Source organism: Oncorhynchus mykiss, chromosome 7 (assembly GCF_057628025.1).
Source record: "Oncorhynchus mykiss isolate SJ-2025 chromosome 7, ASM5762802v1, whole genome shotgun sequence".
NCBI lineage: Eukaryota > Metazoa > Chordata > Actinopteri > Salmoniformes > Salmonidae > Oncorhynchus > Oncorhynchus mykiss.
In genome coordinates this window covers 70,022,777-70,046,984 of record NC_143028.1, presented here as the reverse complement: position 1 = coordinate 70,046,984, position 24,208 = coordinate 70,022,777, and the positions used below count along the sequence as shown (strand labels likewise).

Below are 24,208 nucleotides of genomic sequence, written 5' to 3'. Positions count from 1 at the left end.
TATTCACTTATGCAAGCAGATAATAAGCAATGAAAAAAACGTTACAGACCAATAAATTCGCCATAAATATCTAACACTGAAGTTTTTACCGTAGTGACGTGTGTGAGGAGCAGACTACACAAAATGTTTCTCAATTAAATTGTCGATATATTGATGAATAAGGGCATGTTAGGCTATGATAAATATGAATACACTACAAGTCCTCTTACCTTACTCATATCGGGGTTTGGTCCTCTTTTAAAACCTGTTCACATTGTTCATTTATGATTAATGACGTCCATACATCTTAGCATATATCATTGCTAACATTATGTCGCTCTTCTCGAATGTGCGCTCTTTCAGATCTATTGCCGACATAGGGAGTAAGGTCAACAACAAAGCAGATATGCACAAATCAATTTGGCCAGGTCAAACTAAGGGTAAATTGTCTGATTCTGATGTACACTACCGTTCAAAAGTTTGGGGTCACTTAGAAATGTCCTTGTTTTTGAAAGAAAATCACATTTGTTGTGCATTAAAATAACATAAAATTGATCAGAAATACAGTGTAGACATTGTTGTAAATGACTATTGTAGCTAGAAAGGGCAGATTTTTTTAAATGGAATATCTACATAGGTGTACAGAGGTCCATTATCAGCAACCATCACTCCTGTGTTCCAATAGCACGTTGTGTTAGCTAATCCAAGTTATCATTTTAAAAGGCTATTTGATCATTATAATTTTTTTTTGCTGTTAGCACAGCTGAAAACTGCTGTTCTGATTAAAGAAGCAATAAAACTGTCCTTCTTTAGACGAGTTGAGTATCTGGAGCATCAGCATTTGTGGGTTTGATTACAGGCTCAAAATGGCCAGAAACAGAGACTTTTCTTCTAAAACTCGTCAGTCTATTCTTGTTCTGAGAAATTAAAGCTATTCCATGCGATAAATTGCCAAGAAACTGAAGATCTCGTACAACGCTGTGTTCCACTCCCTTCAAAAAACAACGCAAACTGGCTCTAACCAGAATAGAAAGAGTAGGAGGCCTCAGTGCACAATTGAGCAAGAGGACAAGTACATGAGTGTCTAGTTTGAGAAACAGACGCCTCACAAGTCCTCAACTGGCAGCTTCATTAAATAGTCCCCGCAAAACACCAATGTGAATAATATTACCACATTAATTTGGTTAAAATATTAAAAACATTTACAATAGGATAAATTGTGTACTGTATTCCCATCTTTGCCTGTCATGTCAGTCCCTCACAAGCCTACAATGAGAGCAGATTATAAAATAGCAGCACCTAGTGGCGAAAAAGGAGAAGAGCATCTCAGTCTCAGCCACATTGCAGCAGACATTCGGTACCAAACCATTTTGGAATACTTCTATCTCAAGGGATTTAAACTTTTCAAATACCTTGATTGATTTCACTATTTGCCTGATGAAGATAAGCTATGTCTTGAATCCCCCTCAAAAGAAGATTATGAGCCTTTGGTAAAGGTGGTTAGAATCTTACAAACAAACAATATCATGTTCTCTTTATTTTAATTGGAAATAAAGATGACATTTAAAATGTTATGTTACAATTATTAAATAATATTGATAATATTGTCCATCCTAATTGTATCCCAATAATTTTTACCTGATAGTGAATTACCAAATCAATTAACAAAGAAAGTTCCAGAAAGCTCTCCTTCTATGGCCAGGCAGCATCGCATCAGTGGAAACCAAGACCGTTCACAGGGCAGGCAAGGTTGTAGCTAAACATGATGGTACAGGAGAACAAGATGTGGAAGGAGGTGCTGAAGCACTGCAGGGATCACGGACCTCACCAGCTTGCTGTCTAAGAGTGAGCAGCTCCAGATCCAGAAATTGATTCATTTAAATCGTGCCCAGAGAGACCAGTCCATGCTTCTTCAGTGGTTTCTGGATGTGGGTGAACAGGGACCCCTGGAGTACCAGGCCTGGACCGGGGAAAGGCTGCCCTACGCAACCCCCCCGCTGTTGGACCCTGGCCAGAGAGCGCAAGCTTTGGGGAACCAGGGACTGTAAGGAGAGGAGGAACTTCCTCTGTTACAAGTGATTTGGTAATTCATTATCATTGATGGGTAAAATTAGTTTTTAAATAACATAGGATACAATGTTTCATTGCTAATTAAAAAGGTTGACTGGAATTAGCTTTAAAAACCTAACAGGACCATCAGTGGAAGAGGACAGCACTATGATACAGTAAAATAGGCTACAATGAATAGTACATTGAACAATGTGTGCAACATACAGTACCAAAAGTTTGGATACACCTACTCATTAAGGTTCTTTATTTTTTTACTATATTGTAGAATAATAATGAAGACATCAAAATTATGAAATAACACATACGGATCATGTAGTAATCAAAAAAGTATTTAACAAATAAAAATAGATTTTAGATTCTTCAAAGTAGCCACCCTTTGCCTTGATGACAGCTTTGCACACTCTTGGCATTCTCTCAACCAGCTTCATGAGGAATGCTTATCCAACAGTCTTGAGTTCCCACATATGCTGGGCACTTGTTGGCTGCTTTTCCGTCAGTGTGCGGTCCAACTCTTCCCAAACCATCTCAATTGAGGTTGGGTGATTGTGGAGGCTTTGAATTAAATAAATACATCACAGACAGTGTCACCAGCAAAGCACCCCCATACCACCTACTCCATGCTTCATGGTGGGAACCACACATGCGGAGATCATCCATTCACTTAATCTGCGTCTCACAAGGACACGGCGGTTGGAACCAAAAAATGTAAATTTGGACTCAGGCCATTTCCACCGGTCTAATGTCCATTTGCTTGTGTTTCGCGTCAGAAGCAAGTCCCTTCTTCCTATTGGTGTCCTTTAGGAGTGGTTTCCTTGCAGCAATACAACCATGAAGGTCTGATTCACGCAGTCTCCTCTGAACAGTTGATGTTGAGATGTGTCTGTTACTTGAGCTCTGTGAAGCATTTATTTGGGCTGATATTTCTGAGGATGGAAACTCTATAATGAACTTATACTCTGCAGCAGAGATAACTCTCAGTCTTCCTCTCCTGTGGCGGTCCTCATGAGAGCCAGTTTCATCATAGCGCTTGGTGGTTTTTGTGACTGCACTTGAAGAAACTTTCAAAGTCCATTTTATACTACCTTCATGTCTTAAAGTAATGATGGACTGTCGTTTCTCTTTGGTTATTTGAGTTGTTGTTGCCATAATATGGACTTGGTCTTTTACCAAATAGGGCTATCTTCTGTATACCACCCCTACCTTGTCACAACACAACTGATTGTGTCAGTTGAATCAGAGAGGTGCGGGGGGCTGCCTTAATCAACATCCACGTCTTCGGCGCCCGGGGAACAGTGGGTTAAACTGCCTTACTCAGGGGCAGAACGACACTTTTTACCTTGTCAGCTTAGGGATTCGATCCAGAAACCTTTTTGGTTACTAGCCCAATGCTAACCACTAGGCTACCTGCTGCCTCATTGAAGGTGGCGATTAGCAAAGAACTCCAGACTACACTCCGACAACTGAAAAACAAAAGGCAAAACACAATAGTGTAACAGAGTTGGAAACCATATTCAACCATGGACCATAAAATTGATAAATACAACCATTCAAAGCTAGAATAATAATAATCACAGAACTCATCATACCTTATATTTTAAACTCCAGCTGTGCAGATTTATTCAAGACGTGTTACTGTAAATATGCTATCTTTTTGGCAACATTTTATTTTTATGGCAATGGGAAGTCCAACATGGTACAAAGGAAATCACCTTTTTCACTGTCTCCTTGATGTACAACTTCTTGTTTGACAGGTCATGACGAGGGTACATTTTAAAAACCTGAAACCCATCGTAAGAGAATAAGCAAACTAAGTAACGACAATGACTATATATTATTATTTTTTAAATTGTTAATCTATCAGGTTCTTAAGATGCACTGTATAGCCTAAATTGATCCATGAGGAAATGTGTGAGCGTTCAGTGTATGAACTCAATGAACTAAAAGATTAGAATGACTAACCTTCTTGAAAATGTCCTTCATTTCATCCTTCATTGTGACTTTCTCCAGGTCGACATGGGTCGGCACTCAGTTTCTTAACTGTTGTTTTCAGCTCCTCATTTGATGGCTTCCTGGTCATCATCTTAACCAAGGGTTCGTCATCTGAACTGTCATCTGTGATGATCCGATTCTGAAAGCAGCACTTAAACCAAAAGTGAGAGAAACAATGAAAAATACACAAGTTTTTTTTAAAGAGTTGTGTCAGTGCTGTAAAAAACACATACAGCACCCTGTGAAAGCATTTAATAGGCTACCTTGCAGTTAACATTGTTGTTTGTTCCGGACCTACACATCCTAAACTGCAATGTCTTAACTAAAAACTCACCCGTCTTCCTTTGCATCAAACACCTTATCTTTGCTCTCCTCATTGCTTCAATCTGTAATCCAACAGGGGCCAATTTAATATCTGGCACTAAGAAACCATCATTCACATGACATTCAAATAATCTCAAATTGATCTAGAGACTAATGACAACCTGCTATGCACAGCCATTAAGCCTAGACCTGGGACGATAAACCGAAAATGATTGACACCGATCGTACCGATCACTTTTCGTAGGCATTTTGATGATATTTATTACAATGAGTATTTTACACTAGAGAAATGTGAAGTTTGCAATGAAATAAGTTTGCTAACATGGTGATTGTTAATGGGACAATTGATGGCTACAACCATTAAACTAGTAGTAGTAGTAGAGAATAAAAACTGTGGTGTACATTAATGTTAAACTTATCATTCTATTTACCATTATCGCATCAGTTCAGGCAATTCATCGCGATATGGATTTATGTCCATATCACCTAGCTCTAATTTAGCCTATATCATCCAAATTAATTTAAACTAGCCTGCTTTTCATATTCGTTGTCCTCAAAATCTGTTGAGGTAAGGTCAGAGATCTCAGAAACATCCTCATCTGAACATGGGTGCCACATATTTCTGTGTACTACCTCGATCTTTGTGTGTGTGTTTGGCAATACTCTCCTCAGGGGAGAAATAGTCTGCAGGGAACAACGTGTGTTAGTATTCCAGTGAAGTTCTGCACATTACTGCATGTAAACATTAGGATGAGGTGAATATCTATGGGAATATTTACAGTATAGCTTAAATGCATAGATTAGGATACATTATAGCAGATTCAACATAGCCCTGCTTGTTCAAAGCTTTGCTCAGCCAATAAATTCAAAGTATTGAAAGACTCCAAGACCTGAAGAACTCCCATTCCAAATCAGTCAGGTGAAAAATGATTACATTTCCTCTTACCTTGGCTGAGGCTTGATTGATACCATAACCATCCTCATCGTTGGGAGTTATCACCATAGTCCAATCTCTTGTGCCTCAACCCAGCCCTCTTGGTTTGAGGACCTCTGCTATTTTGTTGTTCAGCTTCCAGTTCTCAGTCTCTCCCCTCCTCAGTACTCTGATGTGACCTGCTCGGAGTTCTACTGGATTTACTTGTTTGTTTGACTGTTGGACAAGAAACATAGCAGAGAGGGGCACTTTTGCTTAATTTGACTGTAGAGAAATTAAATATAATGGGGGTGTACATTGATGGCATCGGTGGGATTTTTAAGGTGAGTATTTCAGCCTAATAACTTGCGAGTTGAAATGGCTGAAAGCATGATTCACATGCCTACATATATTTCATGATAATGAGCCACTCTATATCATTAACGTATTTCTCAGTCAGGCGTTATGAACTAAAATGTCTGATAATTACCTGCAGGAGATGCAGTTTCACCCTGAGGGAGAAGTAGCAGGGCTGGTTGGGGGTTCTCCGCGGCATCGGGGGTTGTGCTACGAGGAGGCGGTGTCTTGCTGTCTCTTTTCCTTGCCGACTCCAGTTTCATCTCCCTCTCATACTCTTCCTCAGTAATAACCCTAGCTTTCAGTGGGGTCTTCATCTTACTTGGTCTTGGGGCCGTCTTCTTTTGATTATCTATCTCTGTGAAGACCTCAGCCAATTCTGCATTATTCAGTCCTGCTGCCCCCAGGGGGTGGGACATGTACTTGCTGGGAGTTACTGCTGATGGTGGCGCTGATGGAGTCGCAGTCCTTTGGGGCTGTTGCTTTTTGGATGTCAAGGGAACTATTTTACTCCAATCTATGGCACTGGGATTAAAGGGGAAGATCCCAGCTTTTCTGAACCCACTGACTACAATCTTCCGCTCTTTGCATTGCTGGTACGGCTGACGGAGAACCATGGGAAAGTCCATATTGGAAATGACTACGGAGTTTAAGTGGCAAAGGTCTCCAGCCACCTTGAAAAACCCAGTCTTCAAAGCAGAGAAGTAGGTCAAATCCAGGGGCTTCAGAATGTGAGAGCTGTTTGGAGGAAGAACTAGGAGCACAACGTTTTATTTTCTTGCTGCCTCAATCACCTCCGGATCCAGGTGACTTTTGTTTCCATTAAACACCAGCAGCAGGGGGCATGTTTTCACAGCATACTTGATGAAATTATTCCCAAACCACCCCCTGAAGAGTTCATTGTCAATGTATCCTGATGGCAATGTGCCATAGAGAGCATTAGCTGTACCTTCCTTGGTGTAAGGTCCTCCTGGGAATCTCTTTCCAAAAATTATGAAAGGGGGGGACATCTTCACCAGCTGCATTAAAGCAAGCCAGTATTGACACACGTGTACCAAGTGCCTGGATGCAATTCTTTTTCCAGCCCTTTGGTGCAAGGACCTTTCATTTAGATGCATCCATCTGGAACCCTGTCTCAGCACAGTTATACATCTGACAATGTTTATCCTTCAACCCATGTTGCTCCAGCGTCTTCTCCAGGAGCTCAAAGTATTCAGTCATATCAGGTTTTGTAGCCTGGTTGGCTCTGCATCTATTAAGGACGTCGTCTACCTTCTGCATGCTCTGGGGTTTTGCCTCCGTCTAAAAAACAACCACTATGTTTGGCCTAATGGCGTGACGTTATCTCCTGAGTTTCTTCTACCTCCTAATGGCAGTGCCGTCTGGCCTTGGTCGGGAGGAACCTTTCCACTTTTTCTGTCACTTGTGGTGGACCTTGGTACTATAAACATTACATATGCCATTACGGATTGATATGCCCTTTTTGCATGCCCCTATAGCCTTCTCCGTGTTTTCATTACTCCAAACTTTTTCCTGACGGTGTTTTATTTTGGTTTGTAATTGAATATACCATGTGGTCTCTGCAAGGACATGCAAACAATATAAATACAAATGATCAAGTCAAGGTTAGTCACATTCGCAACTCAAAGTTGGCTAGTTAGCTACATAATTTTCAAAATCTCTTAATATAATGTCATAGTTTAGCCCTAACAGCTAATTATTTTTTTAATCACTGGTTAATTTATCAAATATCATTACAAAGACATGATAAGCATGGCATCGTATCTAGCTAGCTAACTAAGTTATATTACCAAAATGCATGCCAGCCAGGTCACGTTAGATAACGTTAGCAAGCTAGCGAACGTTAGGTAGCTTGCGCCAAATGGACCAATTATACTTGCTCTTTTCCAATCCACTTAATTATTGAATGAAACATGTGATTCGGTTTCTTCTGGTACGTCATATTTATTATTTTCATTTCTTACCATATAATCTGAATCAATTTTCCACGTGCTGCTCCGGTAGCAAAGATTGTACTGGTTAGCGTTTACCAGACACTGTTCACATAGCTAGCCACTAAGATATGCGTCGATTTGGTGATTTCATTTAAACTCGCAAGGTGAGAGGAATATTACTTTATGACCAATGGAATTTTCTCATTGTGAAACGTCGTCCAACTGGTGCCCCGGGCGAGCTAAAGCAACCGACTGTTTTGTTTCTCAATCACTGCCACCTTCAATACAAAAAAAAATGCGCAAAGTTCTGCTTAAATAAATCAAAGTAATGATAATATGATCACTAACACAGCCTATATGACTAATGGGTTGTTATGTAATCCATTGATTTATATAAAATTACTTTTTATAACTAACCTCAATTTATTCTACCCTTAACCTGCTGTCACTGCAAGACGTATTGCAAATTATATTCATTTGAATGGGACTAATAGGAAGTGGAATGGCTGTCCTAGAAGGGCTGTGTTACGGAAGCATACTTAAAACAAAAACAACTATTGAAACGTTGAAGTAGAGATGGCGCCAGATCACCATTGACAATAAACTCACATGATGATACAAACTCAAGCAGTACTACCCCCCCCCCCCCCTTTTTTTTAAACACTTTTTTTTCACCTGTCTTTAACCAGGTAGGCCAGTTGAAAACAAGTTCTCATTTACAACTGCGACCTGGCCAATATAAAGCAAAGCAGTGCGACAAAAACAACACAGTTACACATGGGATAAACAAACGTACAGTCAATAACACAATATACAAATCTATATACAGTGTGTGCAAATGTAGTAAGATTAGGGAGGTAAGGCAATAAATAGGCCACAGTGGCAAAATAATAAAAATTTAGCATCAACACTGGAGTGATGGATGTGCAGATGATGATGTGCAAGTAGAGATACTGGGGTGCAAAAGAGCAAAAATAAATAACAATATGGGGATGAGGTAGTTGGGTGGGCTATTTACAGATGGGCTGTGTAGAGGTGCAAGCTGCTCTGACAGCTGATGCTTAAAGTTAGTGAGGGAGATATAAGTCTTGAGGATTTTAGACCATCTTGATCAAGAGCTCACAAGCAGAGATCTCCTCTAACCCTCACAAATAGTTAATGAAATACAGTATAATAAGGTAGTCTTTCCAGAATCTAGCTCACTTTTTCACAAAGCATCTCCAACCATTCCAGCTCCAAAGCCTCAGGTAGTCAGTCCCCTTCCAGTCAACAGTGAGAAAAGCATTAGACAATAGCATCACCACGTGGTGAGAAAGGAGAATTGCGACAACTCAGTTTCCTAGCTTCTGCTTCTTCCAGCGGAAATTCATGTACCAAACAATATAGGAACTCTTCTTTCAACTATCCATTCCGTATCAAAGGACCTAAAGGTAACTACAAACATTGTGCCTAGTTATGCTAGCTCAATGAGCGGGAATAGAGCACCCAAAGTCTGAGAGAAAGATTGAATATCCTCAGAATTACAAAAAAGACACTCAGTTGGGAAGGGCTACGGGGTCTATGAACAAACACCCAGTTGTCCTGGGCGGTAGATTTGCATGACTATTGTGAAATTGCTGGATTTGAGCACCCAACCACTTTTGTCATACTCCAGCCAAAGGCTAGCTCATTCCCCAGGCATCTCCAACCATTCCAGGCTCAAAACACTCAGCTTCTAATATTGAGATGGGCGAGGAGCGAACAGTGCCATTAATTCATACATAGTGGGTTTCATTAATACCTTCTGGTAGATTTTGTGTGTGTGTGAGAACTAACTCGTCAACACGGCTTCTGTTTGCAGCGAACATGTTGCCAGAGTAACAATTTCAGTTTAATGAACGTTCCAAAATGTACAATTTTTAAAGGATTACTGTGGATTTTTAGCGACAATATTCAAACTGAAAACGACGACGCTATTCCTATAATATAGTCAAAGTCTGCATGGACACTTGATTATTTTTTGCGGACGTTTAGACCTGCTCCTACGATGTCTGGGTATTTATATCCCCACTTTCCATGAGCAGGAGTGTCACCTCAAAAATAGCCATGAAACTCTCCGAATAGGAATGGGAAAGCGTGTGTAAGACAAAACAGCGCTCTCGGTTGAGGAATGCACCTAGTCAACAAGGACCCTATTTTGGCTCAAACATTGATATGAACAACTCAAACATTGGCAATGGCATACAAGAGAGCAATGTGCATTGGTGACATTGCAGTATCTGTGGGTTGGAGAAATGTAACGTGTAGACAACATTGCCCATCATAAACATGAATATTATACAACATATAAAGACAAATGGATCGCTGTTTTTACATGTGTATGTCTACCCATGCCACTGTTTTTTCTTTAGATCAGGGATATTCAAGTCCTACCCTGGAAGTCCAGAGTACGGTTGCTTTTTTTTGCTCTTCTACCTGATAATTAATTGCACCCACCTGGTGTCCCAGGTCTAAATCAGTCCCTGATAAGAGGGAAGAATGGGGGGGAAAGCAGTGCAACTGACATTGAGGTCCAGGTACTATATACGCTACATGACCAAACGTATGTGGACATTCATCAAAAATGTCATTAGAAAATCATGGGCATTCATATGGACTTGGTCCCCTCTTTGCTGCTATGACAGCCTCCACTCTTCTGGGAAGGCTTTCTATTAGATGTTGGAATATTGCTGCGGGGGCTTCCATTTAGCCACAAGAACATTAGTGAGGTCGGGCACTGATGTTAGGCGATTAGGCCTGGTTCACAATCGGCGTTCCAATTCATCCCAAAGGTGTTTGACGGGGTTGAGGTCAGGGCTCTTTGCAGGCCAGTAAAGTTCTTCCACACCGATCTCGACAAACCATTTCTGTATGGACCTTGCTTTGTGCACTGGGGCATTGTCATGCGGAAACAGAAAAAAGCCTTCCTCAAATTGTTGCCAAAAAGTTGGAAGCACAGAATCATCTAGAATGTAAATGTATGTTGTAGCGTTAAGATTCTTAACTGGAACTAAGGGGACCATGAACATCAGCCCCAGACCATTATTCCTCCTCCACCAAACTTTACAGTTGCTACTATGCATTGGCGGAGGTAGCGTTATCCTAGCATCCGCCAAACCCAGATTTGTCCGCCGGACTGCCAGATGGTGAAGTGTGTCCAATGGCGGTGAGCTTTACACCACTCCAGCCAACGCTTTGCATTGTGCATGGTGATCTTAGGCTTGTGTGCAGCTGCTCGGCCACAGAAACCCATTTCATCAAGCTCCTGAAAAACAGTTCTGGTGCTGACGTTGCTTCCAGAGGCAGTTTGGAACTTGGTTGTAAGTGTTGCAACCAAGGACAGACTATCTTTACGAGCTACGTGCTTCAGGAATTCTCTAAGTTAGCCACCGATTCAATTTCCACCAGGTAATAACTCCATTGGAAATTATACTGTATTTCTTATCAACATCAATGAATGAGGTCAAAGCATCCAACAAAGTCCTGTGTCATGCTAAATCAGGTTGACATGGTTAAATACTGCCAACAGCTACGGAGTCATACATTGCCCAAAAGTCCAAAAGACAGTGAGGAACAATCATTAGCAAACTCCAGTAACCACCATGCCATGTGATACTGTGATTAAAATGACAATTGTCCACATACACTATCAGATTCAACTAATCAGGGTGTTGTTAAGTTAGATGAAGTATGGTAGGGCTGGGCTGGAACAAAAACGATTGCACATACATCTAGCCTCGAGGAACTGACTTTGAAACCACTGATTAGAAGTTCACTCTGAACCGTTTGTGATTGTGTTTGTTATATCTCACATGACACCAGGGGCGCCACTTTGGTTTTAGAAGTGGGGTGGCAATTGTAATAGTATTTTTTAAATGTATATATATTTTTCAGTTGGATGTACAGCCTACACGGCCGCTCGGAGGTGTCCGCATGGTCCTAAAGCGCACCGCTACCTAGTTTTGTATCACATTCAAATGATAAAAATGGGGGAGGGGACAAAAATGCAATTTCAGAATGTGGGGGGGGGGCATGCCCACCCCGTCACCAGTGAAAGTTGCGGTCCTGCATGACACTATCCATAAACATGTCCCGTAAATTGCTATTGGTTGTGTCACAGACAGAGCATTCTCCATAGACTAGGTGGACGTTGCTACATTATGGTTTAAGACTGGGGGTCCTGGCTAGAATCACTGGTTTTGTTTACATGTTGATGGGTCACAAGACAACTCCAAAAAGCATTAGGCGAGATACTCACAGCACAATAAATTGAGAAGTGCTATAACTACCTAGATAGTACAGAATCATGGTCAATCTATTCATATCCCATTCAAGTCCCCCAAAATGATTGTCTCCTGAGGTAATATTGTAGTAATATTAGAATTTGCCATTTAGCCAATGCTTTTATCCAAAGCCACTTACAGTAATACATCCATACATCTTCCGATGGGTTGCCCCAGTGTGATTCAAATGCACAACCCTGACATTGCAAATGCCATGCTCAACCAATTAAGCAACTGAAGGGTTAAACGTTTCGCGAATTGCAGAGATGTCAACAAGTCCCTCACGTACCTCAGCCAGCTGCAGGATTTCAACGGGGACATCGTGAACCACTACTTTTGTGGATCCATCAGGTTCTGGAACGCATCTCTTTCCCTTGTGACGCTGGGTACTGTGAACGCATCCCATAGATACGGTAGTACGCTTCTCTAGTTTTTTATGTCAGTTATCCGGTTATCCCAAGGACCTGCTCTCCTTCCTTATATTTATTTTCAAAGGGACCCACTCTCGTTTCTTCACTCCTTCACAGTGAATCTGGGTTCTGCCTTTGCTTCTTTGGCACTCTTATCTTAGCCCCCCCCCCAAACCCTTCGACTGCTCACTCTAATCTGCCAGGACTGGACCCCTCAGCCTCCACTCAGTTCTTCTCTCCTCTCTCTGGCTGTCCCATCTCTCCCTTTCTCCCTCTGTCACTAGCTGTTCTCCCTTCCTTTCCAGCCTGCACAAACCTTCCTCTCTCTCATCTCCTGTTACACCTCTCTGACTGCCCTCTCTCTCCCCTTTCAACCTTTAAAGAAACACCCTTCTCTTGCTCTCTGTCACTCCCCATCTCTTTTTACAATGTTCTCTCTAGCTGTTCCCCCTCTCCTGTCAGCCTGCTGCACAGACCCTCCCCTCTACAGGGAGAGGGGCAGCTGTTTTGGTCAAGCTGACATCAGGCCCTTCCCCATTTCTTGGTGTATGTTCAGCCTCTCTCTTTCTCTCCTCTCATATGGGAGCGATTAGATAGCGCCGCTCACTACGACACCCTGCACGGACTCCGCAACTTTGCACTTGAAGGGAGCAGACAGTGAAACGGTTCCTTCCTACCATTTTTCATCTCTTCCTTCTCTATGTCATGTGGGAACGACAAGAGAGAGTGCTTCACACACTCAAATAACCTGTCCACCCACCCGGAACCTGAAACTCTACTTGTGGAGAGAACACACACAGGACATCAGCACTGTAGTTCTCTCCATTTCTCACCCCTTCACCCTCTATGTTTTCCCTAAAAATCTCTCTCAACTGAAAACAATGAAAGACTCTGTTCCTTTAGAACTGTATATGTCAAGGGGATGTTGTGGTAGTAAAAGTAGCAAGGCTGGAGAGGGTCTGCTCCTGTCCTGAAGGAGTCACATGTGGAGCTGGACCTCCTCGGAGAGCCAGCTGGTATTCCGGCCCAACCACCAGGAATAACACTCCACAGCAAAGAACAGGGGGTGGGGAACACAATCACAGTTACACCCCTCCCCCCCAACAATGAATTCCCATCCAAAATCCTATTTTCTCTGACCCTAAAATAGCCTTTTTACAATTAAGGACCGGCAAAATGTCCTCAATTCTCTGGATTTTAGGTGGTTTACTATTCTTGTGAGGACTTCTAGTACTCAAGTAAATTAAAATGTGTACACAAACACCTGTCAGTATTCCTGAGGCAAATCATCAAGAAGCTGATGACTGTTTTAGCAGAGGAGTCCAGGACCCTCATGTCCCTGTCGAGACAGGCGTGAGGGAGGTGACGGGTGGCACAGCAGGACCCTCACCACTTGCCATCATGAGTTCTGTACACAGCGGGGGTTGAAGAGTGATCACCACCAGAGAAACAAACTGACATCCATGTTCAGGTCAGGACCACACCTGGGGTCTCTTCATTGAGGTGAAATGTTCACAACGGTGTGGATTGAAATAGAGCAGACACTTCCATATTCTGCATGACAATCATATCTGTTCAACATAATTCATTAATTAATTTCTATCTGAAGGTTTAACTGCGGCACAATGCAAACTGACATCTAATTATTGCTGATTAATGGCCGTCCTTGTCAAGGAACTGCATAAATACAAATTCATATAATGGGCTCTATGGAATAACATTACATATACAGATGAAGGAAGATTAGCCAAATACATTTAAACTCAGTTTTTCACAATTCCCAACATTTAATCCTAGTAATAATTCCCTGTCTTTGGTTAGTTAGGATCACCACTTTATTTTAAGAAGGTGAAATGTCAGAATAATAGTAGAGAGAATGATTTATTTGAGCCTTAATTTCTTTCATCACATTCCCAGTGGGTCAGCAACCTTTCGGTTACTGGCCCAACATTCTAACCACGACTACCTGCTGCACCACAGGTAGTCTAACATGATGCAGCCACCACTATGCTTGAAGTTATGGAAAGGGGTACTCCGTAATGTGTTGTATTGGATTTGCCCCAAACATAACTGTGTTCAGGACAAAAAGTGAATTGCTTTATCACATTTATTGCAGTATTTAGTGACTTGTTGCAAACAGGTTTCGGAATATTTGTATATTCTACAATGTTGCTGATCCATCCATCCATTACACTGTTTTAAAGTCACCATTGGCCTCATGGTGAAATCCCTGAGCGGTTATCTTCCTCTCCAGCAACTGAGTTAGGAAGGGCACCTGTAGTTTTGTAGCAACCGGGCTCCTGAGTGGCGCAGCGGTCTAAGACACTGCATCTCAGTGCTATAGGCGTCACTACAGACACCCTGGCTCAAACCCAGGCTGTATCACAACCGGCCATGATTGGGAGTCCCATAGGGCAGCGCATAATTGTCCCAGTGTCGTCCGGGTTTGGCCGGTGTAGGCTGTCATTGTTAATAAGAATTTGTTCTTAACCGACTTGCCTGGTTAAAAAAATATATATACACCATCCAAAGCGTAATTAATAACTTAACTTCAAGCTCAAAGGGACATTCAATGTCTGCTTTTCTATTACATTTTTACCAATCTATAATAAGTGCCATTCTTTGCAAGGCATTGGAAAACCATGGTCTTTGTGGTTGAAATCCACTGCTCGCCTGATGGACCATAAAGATAATTGTCAGTGGGGTACAGAGATCAGGTAGTCTTTCAAAAATCATGTTATATACTATTATTGCACAAAGGGAGTCCTTAAGTCAATTTGTGACTTAAGCACATTTTTACTCCTGAATTTATTTAGGCTTGCCATAACAACAGGGTTGAAAACTTGACTCAAGACATTTCAGCTTTTAATAAATATTTCCACTTTGACATTAAGGTATTGTGTGTAGGCCAGTGGCAAAAGAAAATCTTATTTTAATACATTTTAAATTCAGGCTGTAACAAGACAAAATGTGGAAAAAGTCAAGGGGTGTGAATACTTTCTGAAGTCACTGTACATTTGGTTTGATCCTTGACATCCACCAGATACTCACAAGCCCAATTTATCAATTACTTTGAAATGTTAAAAATGGCATCTCAAAGTAATCCTTACATCCTCTTTAGAGCGGCTCAAATGTTTTCCCAAAAGCAGATATTTTCACAGAACGAAGTCTGAATCACCAACAGCTGGCTGAAATATATAGTTGATGGCTTTTTAATGTCACTGTTGTGCCAGTCAGCGAGTGTTGAGAAATGTATACATCTGCACTGTGATGGGGGATAATGGTGATGAGATTAAGTTGAGATGAGTCTGTGGGGAGGCATTATTACCGTTGGCTGCCAACAGTAACAAAGACCCACCTAAAGGCCTCTGTTGAAATGCTGTACAAGTAACTTATGTCTGGATTACATTGATATGGTATTTCTTGTATATTGCTTAATTCTTGTGTATTTTGATTCCTTGCGTTATTTAAATTATATATTTTTTTAACTCTTCATTGTTAGTAATAACCTTTACGATAAAGTCTACACCGGTTGTATACGGTGCATTTGAAAACTAAAATTTGATGTCCCCTGTAGAACAAGTGCTGTACAAGAAACGTCAGGTTTTGAAGTTACTCATCAAAACTATCAAAATATTCATTTACATTTTTTCCAATTAATTGGGAATTGGGATGCAGTTTGACACCCCATATCAAATCTGGTATAATCAAAACCTCATAGCTTAAATGAAAACAATTAATCTCACTTGTCACATATGCCCAATAAAATGGTGACTTAACTGTGAAACGCTTGATTACGAGCCCTTCCAAACAATACAGTTAAATAATAGAATGAAAAATAGTACCACAAATGGAATACAATACATAAGAATTGAGCTATATACAGGGTGTACCAGATCAATGTTCAGGTGTACGAGGTTTTTGAGGTAGTTATGTACATGAAGGCAGGGTAAAGGGACTAGGAATCAGGATAGATCATAATATGAGTAAAATAGTGTGTTGGTGTTGTGTGTGTATGTGAGGGGTTTTTGCATTAGTGTCAGTGCAGTGTGTGAGTATATCATGTGTGTTTACAGTGCCTTGCGAAAGTATTCGGCCCCCTTGAACTTTGCGACCTTTTGCCACATTTCAGGCTTCAAACATAAAGATATAAAACTGTATTTTTTGTGAAGAATCAACAACAAGTGGGACACAATCATGAAGTGGAATGACATTTATTGGATATTTCAAACTTTTTTAACAAATCAAAAACTGAAAAATTGGGCGTGCAAAATTAGAAGAAGACTGATCAGAGATGCAGCCAAGAGGCCCAAGATCACTCTGGATGAACTGCAGAGATCTACAGCTGAGGTGGGAGACTGTCCATAGGACAACAATCAGTCGTATATTGCACAAATCTGGCCTTTATGGAAGAGTGGCAAGAAGAAAGCCATTTCTTAAAGATATCCATAAAAAGTGTAGTTTAAAGTTTGCCACAAGCCACCTGGGAGACACACCAAACATGTGGAAGAAGGTGCTCTGGTCAGATGAAACCAAAATTGAACTTTTTGGCAACAATGCAAAACGTTATGTTTGGCGTAAAAGCAACACAGCTCATCACCCTGAACACACCAAACCCACTGTCAAACATGGTGGTGGCAGCATCATGGTTTGGGCCTGCTTTTCTTCAGCACTGACAGGGAAGATGGTTAAAATTGATGGGAAGATGGATGGAGCCAAATACAGGACCATTCTGGAAGAATGCATATATATGCATACATATAAACATATCCAGGTGTTAGAATGGCCAAGTCAAAGTCCAGACCTGAATCCAATCGAGAATCTGTGGAAAGAACTGAAAACTGCTGTTCACAAATGCTCTCCATCCAACCTCACTGAGCTCGAGCTGTTTTGCAAGGAGGAATGGGAAAAAATGTCAGTCTCTCGATGTGCAAAACTGATAGAGACATACCCCAAGCGACTTACAGCTGTAATCGCAGCAAAAGGTGGAGCTACAAAGTATTAACTTAAGGGGGCTGAATAATTTTGCACGCCCAATTTTTCAGTTTTTGATTTGTTAAAAAAGTTTGAAATATCCAATAAATGTCGTTCCACTTCATGATTGTGTCCCACTTGTTGATTCTTCACAAAAAAATACAGTTGGAGCCTGAGATCCAAGAGCCGATGCTCCGGTACCGTTTGCCGCACTGTAGTCTATGGCTTGGGTGGCTGGAGTCTTTGGCAATTTTTCTGGCCTTCCTCCGACACTGCCTGATATGGGGGTCCTGGATGGCAGGGAGCTTGGCCCCAGTGATGCACTGGGCTGTCAGCACTTCTGTAGTGCTTTGCGGTCAAGGGTGGTGCATTTGCCATACCAAGCGGCGATTCAAGATGCTCATGGTGCAGTTGTAGAACTTTGAGGATCCAAAAGGCCCATGCCAAATCTTTTCAGCCTCCTGAAAGGGAAGAGGCGCTCTCGTGGCCTTTTCGTGACTGTGTGGTCCATGTTAAGCCCTTAGTGATGTCAACGCCAAGAAACTTGAACCTCTCCTCCTGCTCCACTACAGCCCTGTCGATGTGGATGGGGGCATGCTCTCCCCTCTCAAAAATGTAGTCCACAATCAGCTCATTGTTCTTACTAACATTGAGGGAGAGCTTGTTGTCCTGGCACGACACTGCCATGTCTCTGACCTCCTCCCTTAAGGCTCCCATCGACATCGGTGTTCAGGCCTAACACCACGCCAGCAAACTTGGTGTTGGAGTTGTGGGTGAATAGGGAGTACAGGAGAGGACTATGCACACACCCCGGAGGGGCCCACATGGTGGTTGTGCTGTGGGCTACCCTTATCACCTGGCGCAACAGCCCGTCAGTGGGGATCTGATAGGTTGTCTCTGAATATATTGATAATTATTACACTGCTGTTACTCTGTCATATATGCATAGTCACTTTAATAACTCTACCTACATGTACATATTACCTCAACTAACCTGTGCCCCCGCACATTGACTCTGTCCCGGTACCCCAAATATAGCTTTGCTACTGTTATTTTACTGCTGCTATTTAATTATTTGTTACATATTTTTTACTTTCTTAACTGCATTGTTGGTTAAGGGCTTGTAAGTAAGCATTTCACTGTTGTATTCAGCATGTGACAAATAAAATCTGATTAAACATAATAATTTCCAAGCTACTTCCCAAAACACTGTCAAACACCTTCCCAGTACATCTCAATAGATCAGTAGCACTGCTAGCTGGCTAAAGTTCTGTCCTACACTAGTAGTACCAGCTTCAGACATTTCTCAAAGGTAGACTTTCTTTGGGTGCGTTCTTTTGCAGAGGATGTCTGGTTATTAGTTGTGTGGGCAGAGCTGGCACTCGATTTGCAATTTAGTAGTCTGGTGGTAAATGCCAATTGCTCTACTCAACAGACCAGCTAGAACGAGTAAAAAAATAATTCAATGCTTGTGGTAGAGAACTTCGGATCATTAAGAAACATTAGAACCGCCACAAAACAATGCCTCCTTTATTGATCAGATTTGTTTAGTTAGTGACGACATTCACCTCCCCGTGCTCTACAGTACTCAATTACAACGGCAAACTCTGCCTTCACTTACGTAGGTTCAGTGTCCGCCAGCGGGGCAAACCCCCCCCATTGAGAACGATGTCATTATGAGTATTGGCTGGACCAATCGGCGAGAATATATACTTTTATCCTACTTAGCCAGCTGTCAGGTAAATAAAACACTGCCCTTTTAACTGCACATGAGATTTAATAGGTCAGGCTGACAAGCAAGCATCCAGTAACCAATGTCATCCTTTTCCACTGGGGAAAAGGATGGAGCCCAACGCATACCATCACAAATGTAAACAATATTTGTTTTTACCCCACTTTTTTATTTATTACAATTAATTCAATATTCCATATTTTCTTGTCAACTATTCCTTTCCCTTTCCATTTAAAACAAGTCAGTATATGACTATTCTTTTTAGAAACTGAAAAGTCCTGAAAAGGGGAGGGAGGGTTACGAGTAAGGAAAGTAGGTAGGAGTGACGACCTCCCAGGTGCCTCTACACCAGGTGAGGAGACTTTCATATTTAATGTGAGATTCTTTCATTGACTGGATCTTCTTTTCACTCCCCCGCTCTCGCTTTATTCTATGCTGTCCTCCGCGTCGTCTCCTTGCTCGCTGTCCATTAGCAAAGCGGCGTATTTACTGGCTGAGCTGAATTTCTGAAACAAAAAAAACAGATCAGGAGAGATCCTAACATTGCTCATTTGGTCCCACATTACAATACATGTCCTTAGTTATGTATTTTCAAGGTACAGTGCTACTACAGGTAACGGGTCAAACACTTAAATACTATGTCACAATTTGCACCTAAACTGCACATTGTATTATGAAAAATAAATCAGATTTAAGTGAGACGTATTTGCGCCATTACATTCCTGTTAGCTTGCACAATTCATGCCATTCTCCTTTTACCTATCATCAACAAGCTGTTTTCACCCACAGAACTGTTACTGACTGGATGTTTTTTGTTTGTAGCACCATTCTCCATCAACTCTAGCCAAAGTAGTGCGCAAAAAGGCTAGAAGACAGGCCATTCCTGACATATAGGCACCGACAATCATACCACGCTCAGTCGATTGTTTTGCCCAGTTCATACGAACAGTAACTGAATGAGTTGATGCCTGTCTACCTTCTTTATATAGCAAGCCACGGCCAGACTCCACAGTTGTAAAGTTGGCTGACGTCCTTTGGGTGGTAGATCATTCTTGATACACAGTGAAACTGGAGAGCGTGAAAAACCCAGCAGTGTTGCAGTTCTTGACACAATCCGGTGCGCCTGTCACCTGCCATACCCTGTTCAAAGGCACTTAAATATTTTCTTGCCCATTCCCCCTCAATGGCACACGTACACAATCTGTGTCTCAATTGTCTCAAGGCCTAAAAATCCTTGATCTACACCGATTGAAGTAGATTTAAGTGACATTAATAAAAAGGGATCACAGCTTTCACCTGGTCAGTCTCACGGAAAGAGCAGATGTTCATAATGATTAATACACTCAGACATATATATACATACACACACACAGCACCAGTCAAAAGTTGACACCTACTCATTCAAGGTTCCTTTACCATGTCCTACATTGTAGAATGGTGAACACATCAAAACTATGGAATCATGTAGTAACCAAAAAGTGTTAAACAAATCAAAATATGTTATGAGATTCTTCAAAGTAGCCACCCTTTGCCTTGATGACAGCTTTGCACACTCTTGGCATTCTCTCAACCAGCTTCATGAGGAATGCTTATCCAACAGTCTTGAAGGACTTCCCACATATGCTGACCGCTTGTTGGCTGCTTTTCCTTCACTCTGCGGTCTAACTCATCCCAAACCATCTCAATTGGGTTGAGGTCGGGTGATTGTGGAGGTCAGGTACTGATGCAGCACTCCATCACACTCCTTGGTCAAATAGCCCTTACACAGCCTGGAGGTGTGTTGGGTCATTGTCCTGTGGAAAAACAAATGACAGTCCCACTAAGTGCACACCAGGTGGGATGGCATATCGCTGCAGAATACTGTGGTAACCATGCTGGTTAAGTGTGCATTGAATTATGAATAAAATCACTGAGCGTCACCAACAAAGCACCCCCACACTTCCTCCTCCATGCTTCACAGTCAACCACATGTGGGGGATCATCCGTTTACCTACTCTGCGTATCAAAAAGATACAGCGGTTTGAACAAAAAAATCTCAAATTTGATCTACTCAGACCATAGACTTCCACCGGTCTAATTTACATTTCTCGTGTTTCTTGGCCCACGCAAGTCTTCTTATTGGAGTGAGTTCTTTGCTGCAATTCGACCATGAAGGCCTGATTCACAGTCTCCTCTGAACAGTAAATGTTGAGATGGTGTCTGCTACTTGAACTGCTACTGTGAAGCATTTATTTGGGCTGCAATCAGAGGTGCAGTTACTCATGAGAGCCAGATTCAGAGGGCTTGATGGTCTTTGAGATTGCACTTGAAGAAACTTTCAAAAGTTCTTGAAGTTAAAATAAATTTTGGGAAAAAAAGGACAACTCAGCTCCATCATTCATTGAATCAGATGGCAATATCAGTTGGTTTTGTGATGAATAAGCTAACTACTTTATTTTTTCATTGGCAAGATTGGCACATTTAGGCATGACATGCCAAAAACAAACACTAACACATCCAAGTTTATCTGACCAAATTATGAAAGACAAGCATTATAATGTTGAATTCTGTAAAGTGAATATGGAAGAGGTGAAAAAAGTATTGTATCAACATGACAAGCCACCGGGGTCTGACAACTTGGAAAAGTTAGTTTCAGAGTGGGTGGCAAGGAATAAGTTAGTCCTAAATATTTCTAAAACTAAAAGCATTATATTTGGGACAAACCATTCACTAAACCCTAAATCTCAACTAAATCTTGTAATAAATCATGCGGAAATTGAAGTTGAGATGACTAAACTGCTTGAAGTAACCCTGGATTGTAAACTGTCATGGTCAAAACATTGAGTCAAGAGTAGCTAAGATAGGGAGAAGTCTGTCTATAATAAAGCGCTGCTATGCCTTCTTAATTAACAACACTATCAACAATGCAGGTCCTACAGGCCCTAGTTTTGTCGCAGCTGGACTACTGTTAAGTCGTGTGGTCAGTTGCCACAAGAAAGGACTTTGGAAAATTGCAATTGGCTCAGAACAGGGCAGCATGGCTGGCCTTTGATGTAGAGCTAATATGAATAATATGCATGTCAATCTCTCCTGGCCAAAGGTAGAGGAGAGATTGACTTCATCACTACTTTTAATTATGAGAGGTATTGACATGTTGAATGCACCGAGCTGTCTGTTTGAACTACTGGCACAAAGCTCAGAAACCCATGCATACCCCACAAGACGTCTCTCCCCAAGTCCAGAACAAACTATGGGAGGCGAACTCTATTCCACATCAAGTAACTGATGAAAGCAGTAAAATAAATTAAAATAAACACCTTATGGAACAGCAGGGACTGCAAAGCAACAAACATAGGCACAGACACATGCATACACAAACGATAACATATGCACTATACACAGATTATGTACTGTAGATATGTAGTAGTGGTGGAGTAAGGACCTGAGGGGACACAGTCTGTTGTGAAATCTGTGAATGTATTTTAATGGTGATCCTAAATAAATACAACTGATTGGCTCAACAACTTTTAACAAGGCACACTTGTTAATTGACATGCAATCCAGGTGACTGCCTCATGAAGCTGGTTGAGAGAATGCCAAAGTGCAAAGCCGTCAAGGCAAAGGGTGGCTACTTTGAAGAATCTCAAATATAAAACTGATTTTGATTTGGTTAACACTTTTTGGATACTAAATGATTCCATAGTTTTATTCACAATGAAGAAAATAAAAATAAAAACCCTAGAATGAGTAGGTGTCAACTTTTGACTGGTACTGTATTTACACATTTTAATAGGACAATGTAAAGTCCATTATTCATCTGAAGAGTAGGAATTAGGCTGTGTGAGAAGGTTTCAATCCTAAGCAATCTGCATACTTCAAACAATGTGTACAATAGACCATCATAGCTACTGTAGTTGGTCAAAGCTGTGTGATGGAAAACCTTGGTGGAGCATGCATTGTGGTGCTCATGTGAATTTACTTTATTTTCCTGCTTCAGACCAATGCCTGCTTCACACTTATACATTTTTAGTTTCCATTGTTTTTACACCGGAAAGTGATTAATTTCCACATGCAAAAGGTGTCTTCAAAAATGTAACTTGCACTTCAAAGTGTAAATTGTCTCAATTTAATGTCCAGAACCCGGTTTCGCAAAAGCATCTTCATGCTAAATTCACCGTTAGGACCTTCGTAGGCACCTTGTTAAATCTCAGAGCCATTTCTCAAAACCATTTTAACTAAAGTAGCACTTAGACCACCAATTTACCTCAGAGCACTCGTAGAACAGCTAACTGGGTCGTTCAATGATTTTTTTTGCCCTTCCGTGTCACTTCATACATGCTCTCCCCGATAAACAAAGATTCAAGATTGTCTCTGACCACCGATATCTTCAGAACGAAATTGACTACAATACCAAGTTGCTAATGTCTTTGCAATTGTTATAAAACAAGCAAAGGATAAAAATATGCTTCAAATGAAAACTGAGATAACTGCATTATAGACAAATTCAATTGGCTAAATAGCCTATATTATTCAATCATAATGAAATAATTTTCATGTTCAATCAGTTGAGTTCCATTTTGCTAATTGTAGGCTGTAATTTTTGCCTCAATTCCATGGTATAGGACTATCATGAGCGCAACGTGACAAATATTTGATTTAGTGCATAGCCTAAGCATTACAATAACACCCTGACTACACCACTCGCATTGCAAAATAAATTTAGCAACCTATATTATTCAATTATTGCACCCACACTGCTCGCGAGCATCTGCATTGCCAAGGGCTAAAATAGAAGTCAGTTCTATTTGTGACGCAGGTCGCGCTGCAAGTCCTGCCTCTCCCATCTTCTCATTGGTTAAAAGAAGCAGATACCCACGTGCCATCTCATTGGTTATACCCACGTGGGTGATTGAAAGGAACTGTTGTCGGTCATCGTGGTAATACTATGAAAGTTTAGATGCCACTCACCATAAAAGTTCAAAGAAGAAAAATCCTTGAAGGAGGAGAGATGACTAGAAACGAGTCGGTTGACCGTTTCATGTGTGGATTAATTGTTGGAGTAGAGGACCTTGTGCATTTCAGGTAAAATAACTATGTTTAAATCCCAGGACAAATTAGCTAGCAACAGCAAGCTAGCTAGCTAAATTGCCATACATGTTTAATGCTTTTTGACCTGCCCACAAATTAATGTAATAGGTTGAGTGTTTGTTTTGATATTTTAACCC

The 24,208-nt window shown here is 41.2% G+C and overlaps 2 protein-coding genes and 1 long non-coding RNA gene across 18 annotated transcripts in view; all 3 read right to left on the bottom strand.

Moving 5' to 3' along the window:
• The window catches only part of LOC110528494 (tensin-2), a 60,480-nt gene extending 48,025 nt beyond the window's left edge, over positions 1-12,455 (bottom strand). Inside the window, exon 1 of one of the 2 annotated variants that reach the window (XM_090241855.1) lies at positions 12,178-12,455. In XM_090241855.1, coding sequence (XP_090097981.1) covers positions 12,178-12,294 — 117 coding nt within the window. In that variant the 5' untranslated portion in view covers positions 12,295-12,455. The remainder of the gene's footprint in view (positions 1-12,177) is intronic. The other variant, XM_090241856.1, reaches the window with a different exon arrangement.
• Positions 1,500-7,073, bottom strand: LOC110528495 (uncharacterized). Its single transcript, XR_002474265.3, has 6 exons — positions 5,766-7,073; positions 5,309-5,512; positions 4,373-4,424; positions 4,009-4,189; positions 3,759-3,827; positions 1,500-3,509 (listed from the first exon to the last, which is right to left on the bottom strand). It is a non-coding gene; the product is annotated as an uncharacterized LOC110528495 (long non-coding RNA).
• Positions 12,456-19,029: 6,574 nt separating the features above from the next.
• The window catches only part of LOC110528493 (eukaryotic translation initiation factor 4B), a 35,412-nt gene continuing 30,233 nt past the window's right edge, over positions 19,030-24,208 (bottom strand). For all 15 annotated transcript variants that reach the window (XM_090241853.1, XM_090241848.1, XM_090241849.1 and 12 more), the window contains one exon: positions 19,030-19,510. In XM_090241853.1, the coding sequence (XP_090097979.1) occupies positions 19,491-19,510 (20 nt within the window). In that variant the 3' untranslated portion in view covers positions 19,030-19,490. The remainder of the gene's footprint in view (positions 19,511-24,208) is intronic.